Source organism: Morone saxatilis, unplaced genomic scaffold, assembly GCF_004916995.1.
Source record: "Morone saxatilis isolate NCDOM2014 unplaced genomic scaffold, NCSU_SB_2.0 Contig22, whole genome shotgun sequence".
NCBI lineage: Eukaryota > Metazoa > Chordata > Actinopteri > Moronidae > Morone > Morone saxatilis.
In genome coordinates, this window is record NW_023339785.1 from 22,862,365 (window position 1) to 22,880,690 (window position 18,326).

At 38.9% G+C, this 18,326-nt stretch overlaps 2 protein-coding genes across 3 annotated transcripts in view; both read right to left on the reverse strand.

Moving 5' to 3' along the window:
• Positions 1-3,600, reverse strand: part of cnga2a (cyclic nucleotide gated channel subunit alpha 2a) — a 5,257-nt gene extending 1,657 nt beyond the window's left edge. Inside the window, exons 1-8 of the mRNA XM_035669662.1 lie at positions 3,512-3,600; positions 2,853-2,963; positions 2,543-2,734; positions 2,329-2,439; positions 1,648-1,754; positions 1,069-1,556; positions 660-938; positions 436-534 (exon numbers count right to left, since the gene is read on the reverse strand). Of these exons, the coding sequence (XP_035525555.1) occupies positions 436-534; positions 660-938; positions 1,069-1,556; positions 1,648-1,754; positions 2,329-2,439; positions 2,543-2,734; positions 2,853-2,963; positions 3,512-3,600 (1,476 nt within the window). The remainder of the gene's footprint in view (positions 1-435; positions 535-659; positions 939-1,068; positions 1,557-1,647; positions 1,755-2,328; positions 2,440-2,542; positions 2,735-2,852; positions 2,964-3,511) is intronic.
• Positions 3,601-5,995: 2,395 nt separating this feature from the next.
• LOC118333859 (plastin-3-like) lies at positions 5,996-18,108 on the reverse strand. Of its 2 annotated transcripts, XM_035669661.1 has the most exons (17): positions 17,963-18,015; positions 17,069-17,073; positions 14,353-14,420; positions 13,487-13,638; positions 13,057-13,186; positions 12,815-12,947; positions 12,505-12,586; positions 12,035-12,200; positions 11,704-11,843; positions 10,960-11,055; positions 10,589-10,775; positions 10,386-10,464; positions 10,154-10,274; positions 9,611-9,744; positions 9,037-9,160; positions 8,757-8,881; positions 5,996-8,124 (listed from the first exon to the last, which is right to left on the reverse strand). In XM_035669661.1, exons 3-17 carry the CDS (start codon positions 14,408-14,410, stop codon positions 7,992-7,994), a joined length of 1,860 nt encoding a protein of 619 aa, XP_035525554.1. In that variant the 5' UTR covers positions 14,411-14,420; positions 17,069-17,073; positions 17,963-18,015; the 3' UTR covers positions 5,996-7,991. The 2 variants fall into 2 exon arrangements, with proteins under 2 accessions (XP_035525554.1, XP_035525553.1); XM_035669660.1 differs by lacking the exon at positions 17,069-17,073 and having other exon boundaries at positions 17,963-18,108.
• Positions 18,109-18,326: the final 218 nt, after the last annotated feature.

Here is an 18,326-nt window from a genome sequence, read left to right on the forward strand (position 1 = left end):
ATCTATCTATCTATCTAAGTTGGGTGCACTTAGCATCCACAAACTGCCGTAAAGATGTGCAGAAGGTTTGGTGTACTGTCCACAGTCAGAAGTGCTGGTCATACAGCTTTTTAGCATTTACATTAATGAAAAAAGAAACTAAGAGGACATTTCCTGAGCATTACTGTGAGTAGTAAGACTTTGGACCACTAGGTCCAGAATATATTCAAAAGATATATAGAAAAACATATTATACATCTTAAATGTGTATACGTGCATTATGGTCATCAAAGGAGGAAGCAAGGGAAGGTTTTTGGGGTAAGTGCTGAGCTTTTATAAGAATAAATGTACAGCTGTGTTTGGACAGCCCATTCATAGTTTAATATATCTATTACAGTGCGACAGCAGTAGCAATATGCTATGTCCTTCAACAGTATGAGTAAAAGTAATACTGACCTTTCTACAGATGTAGTCTCCAGGACTGAAAACCTGCGGTCGAAGTTTTAATACCAATTCTACGAGGAGGCCTGCCTCACAGTCCTGGAAAATACGCACCTATGTCCACACAGACACACACACAATTTATTTTTACCTTTTGATGATAACGTTGACACAAATACATTGCATTAATGGAGCTAAGAGGGTTAGAAACGGCATGGCATGTCATTGGGTGTCTTTACCTTCTTCAGTGTCTCTAGGTGGACATTAATAGCAATCTCTGCTCTCAGTTTATTGGGCAGGCTCCTCAGCACTTCCTGTTCATCTATTGTCTTCTGATTGGTCCAGAGGTAGTCAAACCAGCGGATGACACGCTGCTCTAGCACCTTGCTTACATGTCTGAAGTGCATGTAGTGTTTCAGGGTGTCTACGCGGCTCTGAAAGGCTGCTCTTGTTGCATTCATATTGGAGATCATGGACCCAACATTACCCACAATGGAGGCAAAAATCAAAACACCAACCTAGGACAGAAATTAGCTGTTAGCTGTTTTGATAGACTGGAACAACTGGGATCAACAGGATATAACACCTTTATGGCTCTTTAATGGTAAGATCATATCAGCTAAAGTTACGCCTTTGCTATGGACTTACCAAAAAGTCAAATATCAGGAATAAGTATTCCTCATCTCTAACAGGCGGAGGTGTCTCTCCAATGGTGGTCAGTGTCAGAGTGGACCAGTACAGACAATATATGTAACTTCTGGTCAGGGAGCCAAACTCAGGATCTGATGCATTGGGATAAACCCAAGAATCAGAGCCCAGTCCCAGGACCTTGGAGAAGCTGTAGTACCCACAGGCGTTCCAGTGGATGATCACCAGGATGTACAGAACCAGTTTACAGATGCGGAAAGCATTGGGGTAGCTTGTTCGTGTCTCTGTGCGTTCAAACAACTCAAACAGCCGTGGCAGACGCAGCAGCCGGTTGAATCGAAGAAGTGGAGTGTAGCTGATTCCAACAGTCAGGTACAGGAGGTCAGTTGGAAGGATGGAGCAAATGTCAATTTTACACTGATGGGTTCGAACGTAGGTTTCTCTCAGACGTTGCACATCTTTCACCATCAAACCTTGATCCAAGAAACCTTCACATACATAATAAACATAACATACATATATTAATGAATGAATGTAGGCGTATCTTGATGACAAATAGTTTTCAAAAAATGTCAATACCTGTGTGGAGACGAACAGCTATATCCAGGATATAGACTCCATCGCAGATGTAGTCCAATACCAGCCACACCAAAACATTCTTCATCTGGAGCTCATCAAAACAGGCCCTGCAAATAACAGATACGCTGAGACATTTGCACTTTAAGTCGATTACAGCAACTTTCTGCACCAAACAAATAAAGAGGCACTGGTAAAATATATTCTTTTGAACAGGAATCTCAGTGCCCCCTTTTGGCCACTGAAATAGCAGTTGTGGTAGTATCAGTAACTTCCTACCAAAGCATCTGCTGACAGAATTAGTGTTGTTTATAGGCATTGGTTGCCTATTTACACACCCAGCAGACACGGAGCAACATTAGCATTTATTTGAAGTTGGATTTCTGTCCTCCTGATAAATGTATGTTAATGTTTAGCTCTGTTTTTGGTCTCTACCAACTCCTGGGGGGAATATCTGGCTCTTTAGTGGTTAAATTCTCAACGCTGTTTACCAGCTAGTTGCTTATTTTGTCTGTTTGGTGGTGGGCACGTGGTTCACAGTGTCTGGACCCGAGGTTGATAAAAGAAGTAAGATTGAGCTGGAACTAGTCAGAGCCACGCATACCCGAGAAATAGGATTTATACTATTGCAAGATGTAGTACTTTAATTGCCATTCGTATTGCTGTACAGCAATAGTTCCCAACCTGACAACTAGTAGAGTCCAGTTGTAAAAAACAGCTACACCAATCACCAGCAGCCAGTGGTAGTATGCGTTATCAGATGGCGATAAGACCACGACATTACACTTCCTCCTCCTAATAGAGAGGGGCAAAAAACAGGAAGACAGATATTTTGTGTCATTCGATGTTTAAAAGTGTATGTTTTCTTTGTGTGTTTTTTTTTTTTTTGCTTTCTTACTTGCGTCTGGTGGCTCTGATTTCATTATCTGCATCAGAACCAGTGTGGCTGTGGCTGAACCTGCTGGGCGGGGCTTGCATGTCCGTGTGGGCAGGGCCCCTGAAACGTTCCAAGAAGGAATCCGGTCTCTCCGCCTCCTCGGTCAAACTCTTGTGTGCCCATTCTCTCAGAGTCACCACCATACTAACTATCCTGAAGACAGGTAGACAGACAAAAAAAACAAAAATGACACACGCTGGAAATAAATTATGCCTGAATACATATAAAAAGATGTAAAGCAACTTGTGAATTCATTTATCAGCGGTCATACCTGGACAGAGCACCTCTCCCACGAAAGGAATTCTGGGAATTAATATCCCTTCTGTCAATGGCCGCCATTCTCTGAAGCTCTGAAGAAGTGTCATCACACATCGACTGTGCTCTACACACATAAACCCACACACACATCACAAATACATAAAAAGAAATATTCAGTGACTACTACTACTCCTTCACATTTCGGTGGAGTGGGTGGATTCAAAGGTCTGCACCCAGACAACGAAACTATCATCTTAACATCTAAAACGCAAAAGGCCTTTACTAGAGCCAATGTTTGGTTTCTTTGTTCCATCCTATGAAAGCACAATGATCCTTATTGTCAAGTGATTATACACCAATGGAAACATACCTATGAATATTATATTCCATTTCTGCCCATAGATCCTCCTAAATGTTACACACTGGACCTTTAACGATAAAGTCTAAATTAAAGATCCCGAATATGGACAATAAAGCTTTAAAAGATGTTTATAATGTACTATGATTGCAAAATTACATAGCGATAACAACACATTGCATACAACACATCAGTTAAAGTATGGATAGTTCCCCAAATTAACTTACGAATGTGTGTACAGGTACCAGTGCTGCACATAAAATCCTAAAAATGTATGTGTGTATGTATGTATGTATGTATGTATGTGTGTGTACCTGCTAAGTGTGCTGTCAGCTCGGTCACTCTCCTCCTCTGTCCATGTTTTCACAGACAGCCTGTGTGAATCCTGCACTGTGGCTGTCATACTACACACACACACACACCATGGCAAGACTCAATTAATTTTCATTTGTTCATTACAGAAAGAACCAAACACATTATTAGACTACACACACACACAAACATGCATATCTCCCAGGCAGATAGACACACACACAGTCATGACATACATTAATAACACACAATAAAATGCAAGCTGCAACACAGAGACATGCAAACATAGAGAGGCTGATGCAGACTGCCAAACTAACACAACTCACTAGGCTGCACACACACATCAGCAATGCTGAACCCATAGTCAAAAAAGGAAGGTCATCAAATAGGAGGTCATCCTGTATCATGCATCACCAAGGAAACCAGATGGCATAGCAACAAGCTGTATAGCTGTAACAGATCATAAGAGAGAGGGATAGAAAGATGTTCCAAATCAACAAACCTGTTAAATTTCTCTGATCCAACAATAATTCATCAGTCCATCACGTTCAGTTCACGTCTGTAGTTTAGCTGCAGCCCATCTGTATCGCCTTTATCTATTTGGTTGCATTCAAAAGACATTAATCACGAAGGGCAGACGTACACTCATATGAAGGGATGGATGGATGGATGGATGGATGGAGTGGACAAATGTAACCGATCAAAGGAATGATCACATGGCATTTGACAAAAGCATCGTTTAAATTGCAAATTGTGTGTGTGCGTGTGTTCCTTTTCAACCACGAAGCTCATCTGAATTCAAGAACCTTGTTTGAAGTGGCCTCTAAAGTACAAGTGTGTCTTCGTGTGCGTATATTCTCCTGGTTACTGAGAGGGATGTGTTTTTATTCACACACCTGCACATGTTAATTGAGACGTGAATTTTATTTCAGAAACTGGATTTTAATCCAAAATGCAATTCAGATTCAGCAAATGAATAAATAGTTGAGATAAAATTTGCTGTTTTTAGCCCAAAATTTGCTCGATGTGTGTTCTGAATTTAGGGAAATGAAACATAATTCATCCCAAATTCTGGTACACACAGACACATGAATAATTAAAGGATGTGAAGGGTAATAGCAAGTCATTTCTTTTCGTCTGAATCTCAAACATGATTGGTTGAATTAGACTCAGGACACATCCAGCAGGCTCAACAACTGCCTCTCAGCTCTGATTAACTATACTATCATGATCATATCAACCACACTGTTGACATAGTAACAGCCTGGCAACACCACCACATTGACATCATGACAGGTTCTCTGTGATGCTGATTCCCAGGAACCTAAAACTGTTCACTTGCTCCACCACAGCTCTACTGAAGTTGGATGTTATTGGATGTTAGGATGTTATTCATGTGGTGTCCATAAATAAATGCTGATTTAATCACAAAGAATCACATATCGATATTTGCTAGGAAAAGCCGCCAAATGAAGATATTTTAACTCTAATTATTGTGGCACATTAGTAAAGAAACATCTAAAGGCGGCATTAGAAATACATTTTTAGGTTGTCTGGTTAGCTCATTTGGTAGAGCTGGCGTCCTATGTACTGAGGTTGAGTCCTTGCTGCAGTGGTCCAGGGTTTGAATCCGACCTGTTGCCCTTTGCTGCATGTCATCCCCTCTCTCTGCCCCACTTTCCTGTCTATCTTCAGCTGTCACTATCGTATAAAGGCAATAAAAGCCCCAAAAAATACTAAAAAAGAAATACATATTAATTAATTGTCTTATTTCCAATTCTCCCTCCATTTTTCCAAATACATGTTTTTTATTAATTGGACTTAAGCCTAGTTGATACTATGGACACAATAGATCATTAAATCAATTTATTTTTTTGATGTGTTGTTCTCAAAATGTATCTAAATTATAAATCTGATAGTAATTCACGTCAAACTGGGGCGACAGATGGGGGGACCAGGCATTGTTTTTGATCTGCCCCTGGTGTCTTTGCATCCTTTTCCCTAAATTCAAAGATCAGCTCTTTGGTTTTGCTGAGCAGTAGGTTGCTCTCTGTGCACCACTCTGCAGGACTGTTAATTTCCTTGTAAAATGAAGTTTTAAATCTGGCGGATGAAGGTAGTGTTGTCCGACAGTTTGCATGTCGCTGGATGCAGTTGTGGGTGTACAGCTGAACACATGGCCCAGAGGGGCTCCAGTGTTGTGAACTAGAGTGGAGGAGGTGTTACCACTAAACCGAACTGTCTATCTATTTGTGAGGAAGTCCAATATGCAGTTGCAGAGTTTGGTACTTAAGCCCAAAGTGCTCAGTTTCACAGGGAAGAACGTGTTGAATGCTTAAATGAAATCAACAAACAGCATTCTGATGTGGGTGTTGTTATTTTCAAGGCGTGTGAAGACAGAGTGGAGGGCGGTGGAGATCCACTGTCACACCCAATATTCGATACAGGACAGAAAAAGAACAGCAACAGAAAACAGAAATCAAACAGCATATGGAAAAATGCTTTTATTATTTTTTTTATTAATTCTCATTATTAATCTGATTGTACACAGGATTTTTGGAGTATTGCTATCATGTAAAGCAATATATTTTATTTTTATAACATTCCAAAGAGCTGACATAGATAAACAGCTTATTGGAAAGTGCTTTACTGAGAAACATTTGGGAAAGAAAAACAACAACAAAACATATCAAGTGTTAAAATCAGCAGCAACAAAACTGGATAACGTATCCACATATTCAGCTGCAGTGTTAAGACTAAATGTATTGATATTCTAGACTAACACAGGACTAAAAATTGTTCTTAGGATGTTTATTACAATTGAAGTCATATTTCAATCAGGCTGTTTAATTAGGAACAGATAAATCTTTGACAGTGTTCACATGGATCAGTTCTACATCTTCAACTCATCAAATACAGATGTTCTGTTCCTGTGTGAATAATCATCTCCAGACAGCATTGAGGGGTCGGAAATATGGTGCAATTAAATTACATTTTAAAGAATTCTTAGGCAGATTTCAGGTATGTAATTCCCCCAAATTTGTGGTTTCATAATGAATACGTTAATAGATGGATGGATAATATATTAAATGATTTTTAATTAATTCTGCATTGATGAAGGTGTTTTTAAGGGTTAAATAAGTCCTTGAAATATACAAAACAGTATTGCAGGTAATCGTTAGTTTGTACCTTATTAGCACCTTTCAACTAAGGTGCAAATTCATGGGTTCACCACAAATTTGGGGTCAATTGATGGATACATTTATAGATGTATTATCAATGGGTATTAAAGGATTATCTGGATTATAAAGGTTTGAGGGTTTACCCACCTTCCCCGTTTACCAATAGGATTTCACCTTAACTGAAAAAGTAAGATGCTTTTTAATATTCAAATAAATGGATGACATCCAGTCAGATTTAAGGGGGTTTTACCACTTAGAAATAACTTAAAGATAATCCATTAAGAAACATGTTGTGGTGAAAGGTACACATGTATTACATAATTATCCCCTTAAAATCTCATTAAAAATACCTTAATTGCATCAGTATCAATGGTTAGGTTATAAACAAATGAAGGTATTCAGTTTTATAGATGCTAGTGTGAAGACATACACTGACTGTAATCTTGCACAGCTTTGGTTGTACATAAAAAAGGCCCAAAGGTATTCAGTAAAGGATATTATATTATGGCTTAAGTACGATAAATGCTCATACTGTGAATTTGCTGGCACATTGGAAGATACAGCAGAACTTAGTCGGTATATCATGAGGCAGTGACACATGGGAAACTTTGATGCAATGCAAATGTCAAGTAATGTGTTTGGGAGAAAAGCAGGAATGCAGAGGTAAAAGTGCAATAAAATCTTATTACACATAAAAAATGTTGAGAAAAAACTCCCAACTCTCAATAGCTTAAATTATTGCTTTATGTTAAGCGGTCTTTAAATGTTTCCCATGTATCACAGCCTTACCCCTCATCAGGGCCACAGATAGGACACGTTTCTATCCCAGCATGCACTGGGCAAACCCTGGACAGGTTGCCAGTCTAGACAAACCCACTCACACTTGTATTCATATCTATAGGAAGTATAGGAAGTTGAGTCTTTCTTAATGAGACACTGCTAATCACTCAACCACCGTAGTGACCCGAAGCAAAACCGAGATCCAAAAAAACCCAAATATCTGCCATGTAGCCGTTATAGAAGTCTCACTTCATTGTCTGAACATTTGGAAAATACACATTCCTTTTGAGCCCAAAGATCACCACTGTTTGTGTCATGTTATTGTTCATTCCTGTATCCTAACAGTTGAACTCAGAATAGAGGGAATAAAGTGACACTTCTATTTATGCTAATGCAGAAGAACCTTAAAGGAACAAAACAATAAAGCTATGTTCACTCTCTTCATGTCTCATACAATCCAACAGGCGCAGACAGTCAGTCATTATGTGTGTGTGAGTGTGTGAGTGTATGTGTGTCTCTTTTATGCCCTCTTCATGCCTCTACCCATCAGGCAGGCGAAGATGGTCATCACCATTTTGGGGTTGAGCTCCACCAAGTCCTCAGGCAGGGCGTAGACTTTGGCCCCGATCTTCCTCGACATGGAAATGGCATACCTGGTGCAGGAAAGGGTCACAGTCAGGATCACTATGGCAACATATTATATCTGTGACACTCGCTGTATTTTTCAGTTACTTGTTTATGCAGCAAATATGTGATATGATATTTTCATTGATCATTGATTTATCTACATTACTTTGGACTTTGAAAGTTACTGTTGTTGCTTCTGAAAATATCTGCAGAGCCGTGTTATTGTGAATGTTCATTAATTATAGTTCTCTAATGTTTTAAGTCTGATCTGAGTGTTTTATCACTCACCAGAGTTTGCATATATATATATATATATGTACATGCATATGTGTAGAAATGGTTGTTGCCGCGCAATGCGTGTCGGTGTACAACTTGATACCAACTTGCTCTGACGTTGTGTACACATGGGCAACGATAACCTCAAAAGATCAAGGCAGCCGCACTTTTTGGAGCCAAAGGTTTAATCTGTTAAATATATCTTCTCTGGTTGATAACAACGGCAATATTTCTGACTTCCTGTATATTCTTTGAAGGCTGTACGACTTGACTGCACTACTTTTTGTTACCGCCTCCGGCTGCTGCAACCTTATTACTCTTTCCAAATATAATACCAACTACAAATAAGCACACAGTGAGATAATATCAGGTAGGGGATTACTTGGCATTGTCCAGTTTGTCTTCGTCTGACAGACTTCCTGTTTTAACCAGCTCATAGTTCACACTATGCGGCTGAATGGCGTCAATCACGTCCAGAACTGGAACACTGGTACCGATCACTTTGTCCTGAACAGAGAGATAAACACACACATATCACACATGTATACTCAACATATAACATACAGTATAAACCAAATCCTGAACTAAATGTATTCTTTCTCCTACAACGATGACGCTGCACACAGGATGGTTGCATTTAAAACATCTAAAATAAAACCCACCTTAAAGCTTTTGATAGAGGAACTCTTGCCAGCCCCAGCCAAAGTCTTGTTGACCCATGAAATGATCAAATCATCTCCAGCGACCTCTCCATGTCCGAGGTCTTCAAGAACATTTAAAGTGTACCTGCGTAGATTATAAGATCAAATGTATGAATATCAACAATTAAGTTATTTCTAGCTACAGTATGAAGCCTGTGGTACAATCAGTGAGTTAAACAGGTAGGCAGATTATTTTAAGATGCAATAGAATAACTTGCCATTATTACTGTAAATAAATTAGACAATGTGAGATGACTGGTGGCCTCCCAATACTGTCAGTTTTAATGTTATGTAATATTTAGCTAAATTAATACTATATCTCCCATAAACTCCACTGTTTCCAATTGTCTGTCAGTCCTTCCACTATGTGACTCTGACAGAAACTGTGCTGAGAGAAGAGTGCCATCTCCCTCTTCTGGGCTGTACAGCAACTCAAACATTCTGAGTCTGAGGACGCTGTCTTTCTTCACAGTGGTGTTTTTGCTTGTTTATTGCCATGTGATAAAGTTAAGCTTGTTTATTAAGTGTTAGTCACCTCCTCATCAACTGCCACACCAGTGCCAGAGTTAAAGTTGGATTTCCATCGTAGAGGTCCTGTCCGCCAATTCCCACCAGGGAAAAACCTGCGCTTTTCTTGCCCAGCTCCACAGCGTAGGTGCAGTTTTCCATCTGTCGCACACACACACGCACAAAATAAGCATATTTTATGGTAAACTAAATCAGAGTATCCCTGCTGTAGATAGTTCTTACATAGCTCTTACATGAATATATATGTAAATATCATTTCTTACATGCACATTAGCATTTAGACCTATACTGTATATTCATAGCCCTGTCTAGCTTATTGTCTCCTGCTAAATTACTGATGTATATATACTGTATATTTTTTTGTATGGTGCAATTATTTTATATTTTATTTTGTTGTTTGTTTGTGTATTTTCTTTTCTTTTTTCTTATCTGCTATATATCTGGAGCTGCTTTAACAAGAGAATTTCCCCAGTGTGGGATCAATAAAATCTATCTTATCTTATCTTGTCTTAGATACTGTAGCAGTTTGGAAAGTAGTATGTGCATTTACCTTTTTTAAATGTCCTCCTCCTACTCCTTTGAATGGAGGGCGGTTGACTCTATTGTCCCAGTCCACTGGCACCTTTATTCTTTCATAAAGCTGCAGAATCACCATGGCATCATGCAGGTCGCTGCATTAACACACATATAGAAAGATATATATACACACATGCATGTAATGAAACAACGAGTTGTGCCATCAGCGTGGGAATAAAGAGCAGAAAGGCTAACTAGATACCAACCCGTAGATATGGTGAACATGTGGACTGACTCCGAGAGAGTTCATCCAGTTCCTGAAAGTTCTCTCCTCTCTGGTTTCACCTTGGGAGAGACAGTAAGAGAGAGAGAGGTAAGCCTGGCAGACACAGGACTGCACAGGAGGTTTTTAATGGACATTTTTAAAAGTATACTGTATGTGAGAGAGGGATTATTCATCCACGCTTACTCTCCAGGTTCCACTCTTGGTTCTCTGGTTTGGTGAGAGCCGGGTGTTTGTTGAAGAGCGTGGCTACAAAGGCCATATTGAGCTTTGCATTTCCACACACGACGTCAGTGGCGGTTACAAACTGTCGGCAGCCAAGGCGGTCGGCCTGTTTGAGCATACACTCTGCTCGCTTCGTGAGATCTTTCTCCTGGTGACACACACAGACACACAAATACAGATTTATGTTGTGCTAGGAGAAAACAGGCTCTCTCATTTCCATATACAGTAGATATCAGTTTTACAACTAAAATAATACTAAATAAATAGAATATAAAAATTACACTTTGCTGTCTAAGATAAAAAGTATTCTAGCTGTAACTTTATTAACTTACATAAAGACCAGTCATTTCGACATCAACCCGTGGAACGTCCTCTTTGCTGCCGTCTGGAGCGATCTGCTCAAGCAGGTGGAAGTACGCCTTGGAGTCCTGCACAGAAACAGATAGACAGGGAGATGTGACCACGTACCAAACCACACTGAGAGTTACTCCCCCACTACAACGAGGGGTGTCAGGAAATATTGATTTTTCTTATTGATTCTTGTATATTGCAAAATTCTTCTTCTTATAAACACTGTATCGATTTTTGTGTTTAAACCTCCAACCGCTGGATAACAGTGTTGTTAAAGGTAAAAATGGGCTTTGATGTAGGATTTTACAGAGACTGCGATAAATACAAATGCAGATCCCATAGTTCTTGTTGCATAAAAGGTAAACTGGTTTTTACTCAGATTTTATGCATATGGTGGTGTGCTCTTTATACAGTGACAGTTTTTTCTAAAGTCTGTATCACATTATTGCAACATATTATAATATTTTGAATAGTAATCTCTGTATTGTGATACGTAGCATATCTCTAGTTTCTTGATTTTTGATTTCACAGGCATTTTGTTGTTTTCAATATGTAACATTACTGCGTAATAAATAGTTTATTAGACATTTTGAATGGCAGCACACTACCTCAAAGAACTGCGGAACTAAGCTGTCTGACTCAGTTGTAAAGATTTAGCAGTGAAATTATAATTTCAGTGGTAATACAGTAAGAGAGACAGTAAGATCACACTAACACTTCCTTACCTTAATATCGCCAGAAAAGTTTGATATGGACATGCCAACTTTCTTTAAATGGAAATTGGCCCAGCGAAGCAGGAGCTCCTCAGGACTGAGTTTCATCAAATCCTCCAGACTCTCGCCTTCCCCTAGCAACGCTGCTATCGCTGTACACAGAAACACAACCATGAATCTGATTTGAATGAGTGGTAAATAAAAGCAAAAAGCAAAAAAAATGTGTCTGTGGGTATGTTTTAGTTTTATATCTACAGATAGATATGATGTAATTTAATGTCCTGCAGTACCACACTCAGGTCTGACTCTGTGTGTGTGTGTTTGTGTGTGTGTGTGTACATACCTTCATTGCGGCTCAGCTCTATATGAGCAAACAGTCCTATCTTGATAATCTGCCAGAGGAGTCCAAGCACCAGGTGAGGTTTTCCCTCCTTCAGATCTTGAGCTCCAATATTGACAACCTGGCAGCCAATGGCCGAGGCTGAATTCAGAGCCAAGTTCAGATTCTCCTGTTGAGGGGAAAAAATATACACAAAGTCAGGAGGAAACTGATGAACAAGTGATGAAAGAGGCCAAAGTGGAGTTCAGATTCATGTGATATAATGTATATGTTTAATAAGTTATGTAGTTTTAGATATAAACATGGTGTCATTGTCAAATAAAAGGTGTTTATTGTTTTTCAAATGGCTTTTATGTCTTAAACGTGCATATATATACTATATAAATATAAAAAGCTGTAAGTTCAGTCCCTTTGATATTGTTTTCTCACATGATACATAATATGTGGACTAGTTAGGCGACTGATCAACTAACCTGTATGGTGAAAGGCGTGAGTTTCTTTTTATTGATGGTTCTCTCATCAATGGTGTCAGGAACAGAGAGGTTGATGAGTTTACTGCAAAAACACATATAAGAAAAACACATCAGCACAGTGAACTGATACAACGCCTAAAAGCTTAAAGTTAACAGATTTGGAGCAGCAGTGGAGTTAAGGATAAAATTACATATAGAGGTTCTGGATAGAAAGGTACAAATAATTACAAAGTGGGTGATCAATATGATGAAGAACATATGATTTGAGAGCATCCATTTTGCTGATAAGATATGCCTTGTTAATATTTACCAAAGCACGATGCCATCTGCCACTGCTTTGAACAGAGCTTCAGTGCTGGGGTTGATGGGCAGGACATGTTTACAGTCTGGATCCTTCTCCAAAGAAGAGTTGATGTAGTTGGCAAAGGCGAAGCGCTCCTGCTCTGAAATACAGTTGAGTCCAGTGTCACGTTGGCGTGATGGTATTGATTACATCATTCTGTGGGTATTTGTGTTAATCAGTGATCAGACAAGTTGTGCAGCTTTACCAACCAGAGATCGAATGCTGAGTTCCTTCACTAGAGATATTGCTGGTGCCCCCGATGGCTACAATGCCTTCTTTCTTGTTGAGAGCTTTCCTGAAACCCTGAGCCATGCGGTCGTCCTTCATATCCTTGAAAATCTGAATGTGCACACGAAAACATCAAGGCTTAGACTCAAATTGTGGCAAGATATTGATTAATATCTGTGATTTACCCATTTGTTAGTTAGTCTTTTTCCCAGTTAGTCAGTTACTCACCTCTTCAGTTCAAAATCAACAGGTACCACAGAGAGTAGTAATCAATTTATCTTAATATAAACCAGCTAATTTATCAGTTGAATGTGAGTCAGATATCCTTTATTTAATCAACAATAGTTAGTTGGTGAACTGTTAGTAAAGCTGTGAATCAGCTGAGTTAGTTTATTTGTTAGTGTTACCTACAGCCGTGAACTCTTCAAGGTTGATGCGGCTGTCGTTGTCTCTGTCCAGCTTCTGAAGGAGTTCTCTGATCTGGTATCCAGGCAGAGGACAGCGCACCTCCTGGAACAGATTACCGAGTTCAGAGGCGCTGATGTACCCGTTGCTGTCCACATCTAGAAAAGAGAGGGGTGGGGGCAAGAGGGAGGGAAAAGTTCAGGCAATATTTTACCCAGAGCCCACGCTGCTCATCTCTACTCCCGACTGATACAACCATCAGGATTCAGTCAGTATCTACATGACATTTGTGGGTAATATTTGCTATACTAAAGTCGAGTGGGACTAGATTCAGTGTTCTCTGCTGGTTAAATGCATGTGTTTATAATTGTGTACAAATAAGAAATAACTATCGCAGTTTAACTCTGTCAGGTCTGAAAAAATAACACTGGGGATGTCACCCAGGTTATTTCAGCTTGGGCTTGGAAATTGACTGGCAACCCATATTTAAAGTCTGCATTACCAATTGAAAAACTGCCTGGAGACAGTTAGCTTAGCTTAGCATAAAGACTGAAACTGGGAATCTTCACATTTAACGCACAGAGAGAGTGGTACCTTCTCATCTCACTCTCACCAAAATGCAAAAACAAATAGCAAACATACATACATGGAATTCCAATGACTGAAATGTGTATGAGTATCCAAGGTTTCATTTCTTTCCATAAATCCCATAAAAACATCTGTCTGCCAGATGGAGCACACATAGTGTATAAGGACATGTGTCTGTCAGCTGCTTTACCCCACTTCAAACATTATTGACTAATATATCATTTCTGATGGTTGTCTGTCTGCAATATCCACACACACACACACACACACACATTTTTACTCACCCACTTTCTGGAAGGCCTCCCTGATCTCCTCCATCTCCTCAGCACTGACCTTTGACATGTTTACTATACTGTAAAACAGCAGAACACAAGAAAAAATGCTGCATTTAGATACAATTTTAGCAATGAGTCAATATCTATATACCATTTTAAACACTGATACTTTACTATTAAATTCATCTCCAGCACCTCCATTCAATTCAGGCAAACAAACCATGGTTGAGATGATTGGTAGCCTGTTGACATGCTAAAATATATGTATAATATCTATGCTAGTGCTTCAGCATTTCCCATAAATCTTCTGTTCTCTTTAGCTGTGCGGATAGCTGTGTCGCCAGGATACAATGGTGTGACGTTGTGAGCTCCTTTGTACTGACAATTGTCAGCCACACTGATGCTTTTCATAATATTAAAATATTGTTGCCACTTTGCATGCCAAGGAAGAACATTGGCCTGAAATGTTTATGCATTAAAGTGAACCCTATGTGACTTCTGCTGAACAATGGACACTATGGCCACAAGTGACAATAATAATATTACTAAAAATGCTCAGACTCTACTTTCAATAGTTATACAGTCTCACTTTAATAAATCATTTCATTTAAGTATTATTGATGATATTTTGAGTATCTGCTTTGGAAGATTCAGCGCCCAGTTTACTGTAGTGAATGTGAGCATATTCATAACTTGGGCAGAGGGTACAACAGACACACATCTGTTAAATAGGATGGTTCGGGGCCGTTTTTCTTAGATCTATGACATACAATAGCATGGTGTGTTCATTATTCCTCTATTAATTGTTAAATGCTCGGGTTAGCCTGGAGCCATATACAGCTTTCAAACAGCACGGCTCTGTTAACTCAACCAGGAAAATAGAAAGTATCTTGATCTATTATACAAAGAGCCATTTAGCATTAGCGTTACATCAGCATAGAGACGCTTATATAACATCTAATTGATTTATGTAGATTGCCTTTGGTGTAATATGATTCTGTAATGGGGGTATAGAAGATATTTATATTACAGTTACTATTTATAGATATTTAATATTTCTCACTAGAACAAAAACATATATGATTCGATCCACATATTTACATCTACAATGAGTTCACCCAAATCATAAAAAAATCTTTTCCACTTGCAAATAAGGTTAAAGGACCAGTGTTTAAGAATGTATGTGATATAATGTATATATAATATCCAATGTGTAGGATTTGGTGGCATCTAGTGGTGAAGTTGCAAGTTGCAACTAACTGAACACTGTTCGCATCTGTATTTGACTGTTTTGAAGTATATAAGAGAAACTAATTTGGGTTTTACCAAGATGCTAAAAGGTGAGCCTAAGGATATTACTCTATCTCTTTACTACCTAAATACAATGGAGGTGTCTACTCAAAGCATTCAAAAACACAACATACTTCTTTATCTGAGCGTTTTTATCACAATACTTGAAAATATCATGTATCGTCCCTTTAGTATTTACTTAAGATTATTGGAGGGTTGTTGTATGAGAGAATTATTTTGTAATTTGGGCGAGCTGACCCTTTAATACCACTAAATAGGATAATGTAATAAGGTATCTGAATATATCTGTTTCAGCATGCGGACACAGATATATCTACCTCCAGTAACAGATAAATAAATCCCATTAGATCTTAGCCCATTAGGCTAGGATGATGCTTTTAGTAGCAAGATATCGGCCGAGATACACAGTCCCTGTAATAAGAGGTAGTGAGATTAGTCCGTACTTTTCAATTTAATTTGAGAACTGCTAGCTGACACAAGACAAATATGGCAACTTGATGTATTTACGTCCATAGACAATCAATAAAAGCCGGAAGCCAAAGCCATTCAGACAAATCAGGCATTATAAATCTGAGATATCAATGGCATCTACCTCCAAACATCATATAGAAAATAAGAGACCTCTCATACTGCAGCTGTTTCCCCTATTTGGCCATTCATCAAAAGATCTGATTTGATGAGAAACGCAGATCTAACTTATAGAGATGAATTCCACCTGTTGTGTGAAGATACGTTAGAAAACAAAAAGACTAGGCTAGGAAATCCTGTCGGATTTAAATATCTGTTCAAATTTAAATCACCTTTTCATGTAAAAATGTGCTCAGTTTCAATCAGGATACCTCTCAGCGTCCTATAAAATCTCCACGTGCCATGGTCACGTTACAGCACTGGCAAATAAACAAATGGGCCACGCTCTGGCGCATGCATGCAAACGTAATGGTTGCATGGTATACCAGACAAAGATAAACACGCAGATCTAGGCAGGCAATGACAGGGTCAGCAATGTCTCTTAATGCAAAACAGCCAGTGCACACAATGCAGACAGTATCCTCCTCATGACAATACATACTGTACATCATACTGTACATACTGATTCACCAAACTGGAAACAATGGTGTGGAGGCATTTTCATAAGCACTTTGACTGTATTTCCAGTCAATAAGAAATGCATTAAACTTAAGCTATGTTTATAATATGTAAAGACATGATTGTGTTTGGTGTCTTTGCAAATATCTTTCATGCAACATTGGTTGATTACAAAAAATATATTAATATAATAACATATATTTATACTGCCACCAGATGTCACTGCTGCAGGAAGAACAGGCCTTTATTCTGAAGGATTTTAAGGTTTGTCCTTGCTCTGTTTGTCTGGGTAAATTATAGTAGAATCGGATTAGAAGTCTGTTTATGCCAATACTAATCATAAAATCACAGAAATATGTTATAGAAACAACATTACATGATACATACATAGCATGTTTGAGAACTATGTATCTGTATCTATGTGTTTGGGGGGGAAAGCCAGCTAATAAAGTTAACAAATTAAATTAATCTTCTTGGTCTGGTGCTGAGATAATCAATGACACTGCATTGTCCGGATGCTATTTGTCCTCCAGATTTCAACTCTGAGGACTCATTCATCCACTGATGCACATGACTGAAGGAGTGTCTTCTTTATAACCTACAGGAGCCCTGATGGACCCTCACACACACACACACACACACACACACATGTTATTGAAGAATGACGATGCACTTAATCCTGACACATGGCTGCATGTCTGCCAGCCACACTCCAGTATTATTCATTATAAACTGAGATGAATGCAGCTATTTGGAAACAACCATAAAACATGTTGTTCACACTTTAGTAGCCATTTATGATTTTATATTCTCCAGCATTAAGTGCAGGAAAAGCATTGCCTTGTTAAGTATGGACATATTCTAGCACAATAAATCTCATTTTTAACTTTTAGAAGCTCCATTAGCTGCAGGGGATTCTCCATAATACATCAACTGGATTAAGTTACTGAAAATGAAAATTAAAAAAGTCAAATACTAATAATAATATATTGAGACACAAGCTTTGAATACATATTATAACCCACATATACTGCGCATCTTTAACGACCAACTGCATATTTTTGATTCATGATCTCTAAACACACCCTGAGGTGAGCTGGTAAATGTATTTCTTTTTGCTGGATGGAAGAGGAGCAGATGTGCCGCAGTGAGTTATAAATCCTCAGCCAACCTTCCCCTCACGAGAAGCGAGAAAACGCCCTAAAACGCTCCTTCCTCTTACCTGTAAGTCCGCTGGTGCAATTCAGTAATACCACCCGGGGAAACGAATCCCTCTGTCGGCCTCTCACAGCTCCTCTATCCCGTTTTCTTCAGCTGACACCGCCCGGTAAGGAGAAGCGCTCCGCCCCTCCCTTTCCCGAACCAACCTCCCTCCCATCAGCAGTAACGTCTGACCACTCAGCGAGGAAACATAAATGTCTGTAGGGGAGGCTGGCATTTCATAGCAGTTTTTTTAACCTGTAATATTCATCAAGAAAACAGGAGGAGAAAATTGTAAAAAAAAAAAAAAAAAAATCTAATTAAATATTGCTCACTTTATGGCCATTTTTAATGCTAGAACCACCAGGGTTTGGAACTAGCTGCCA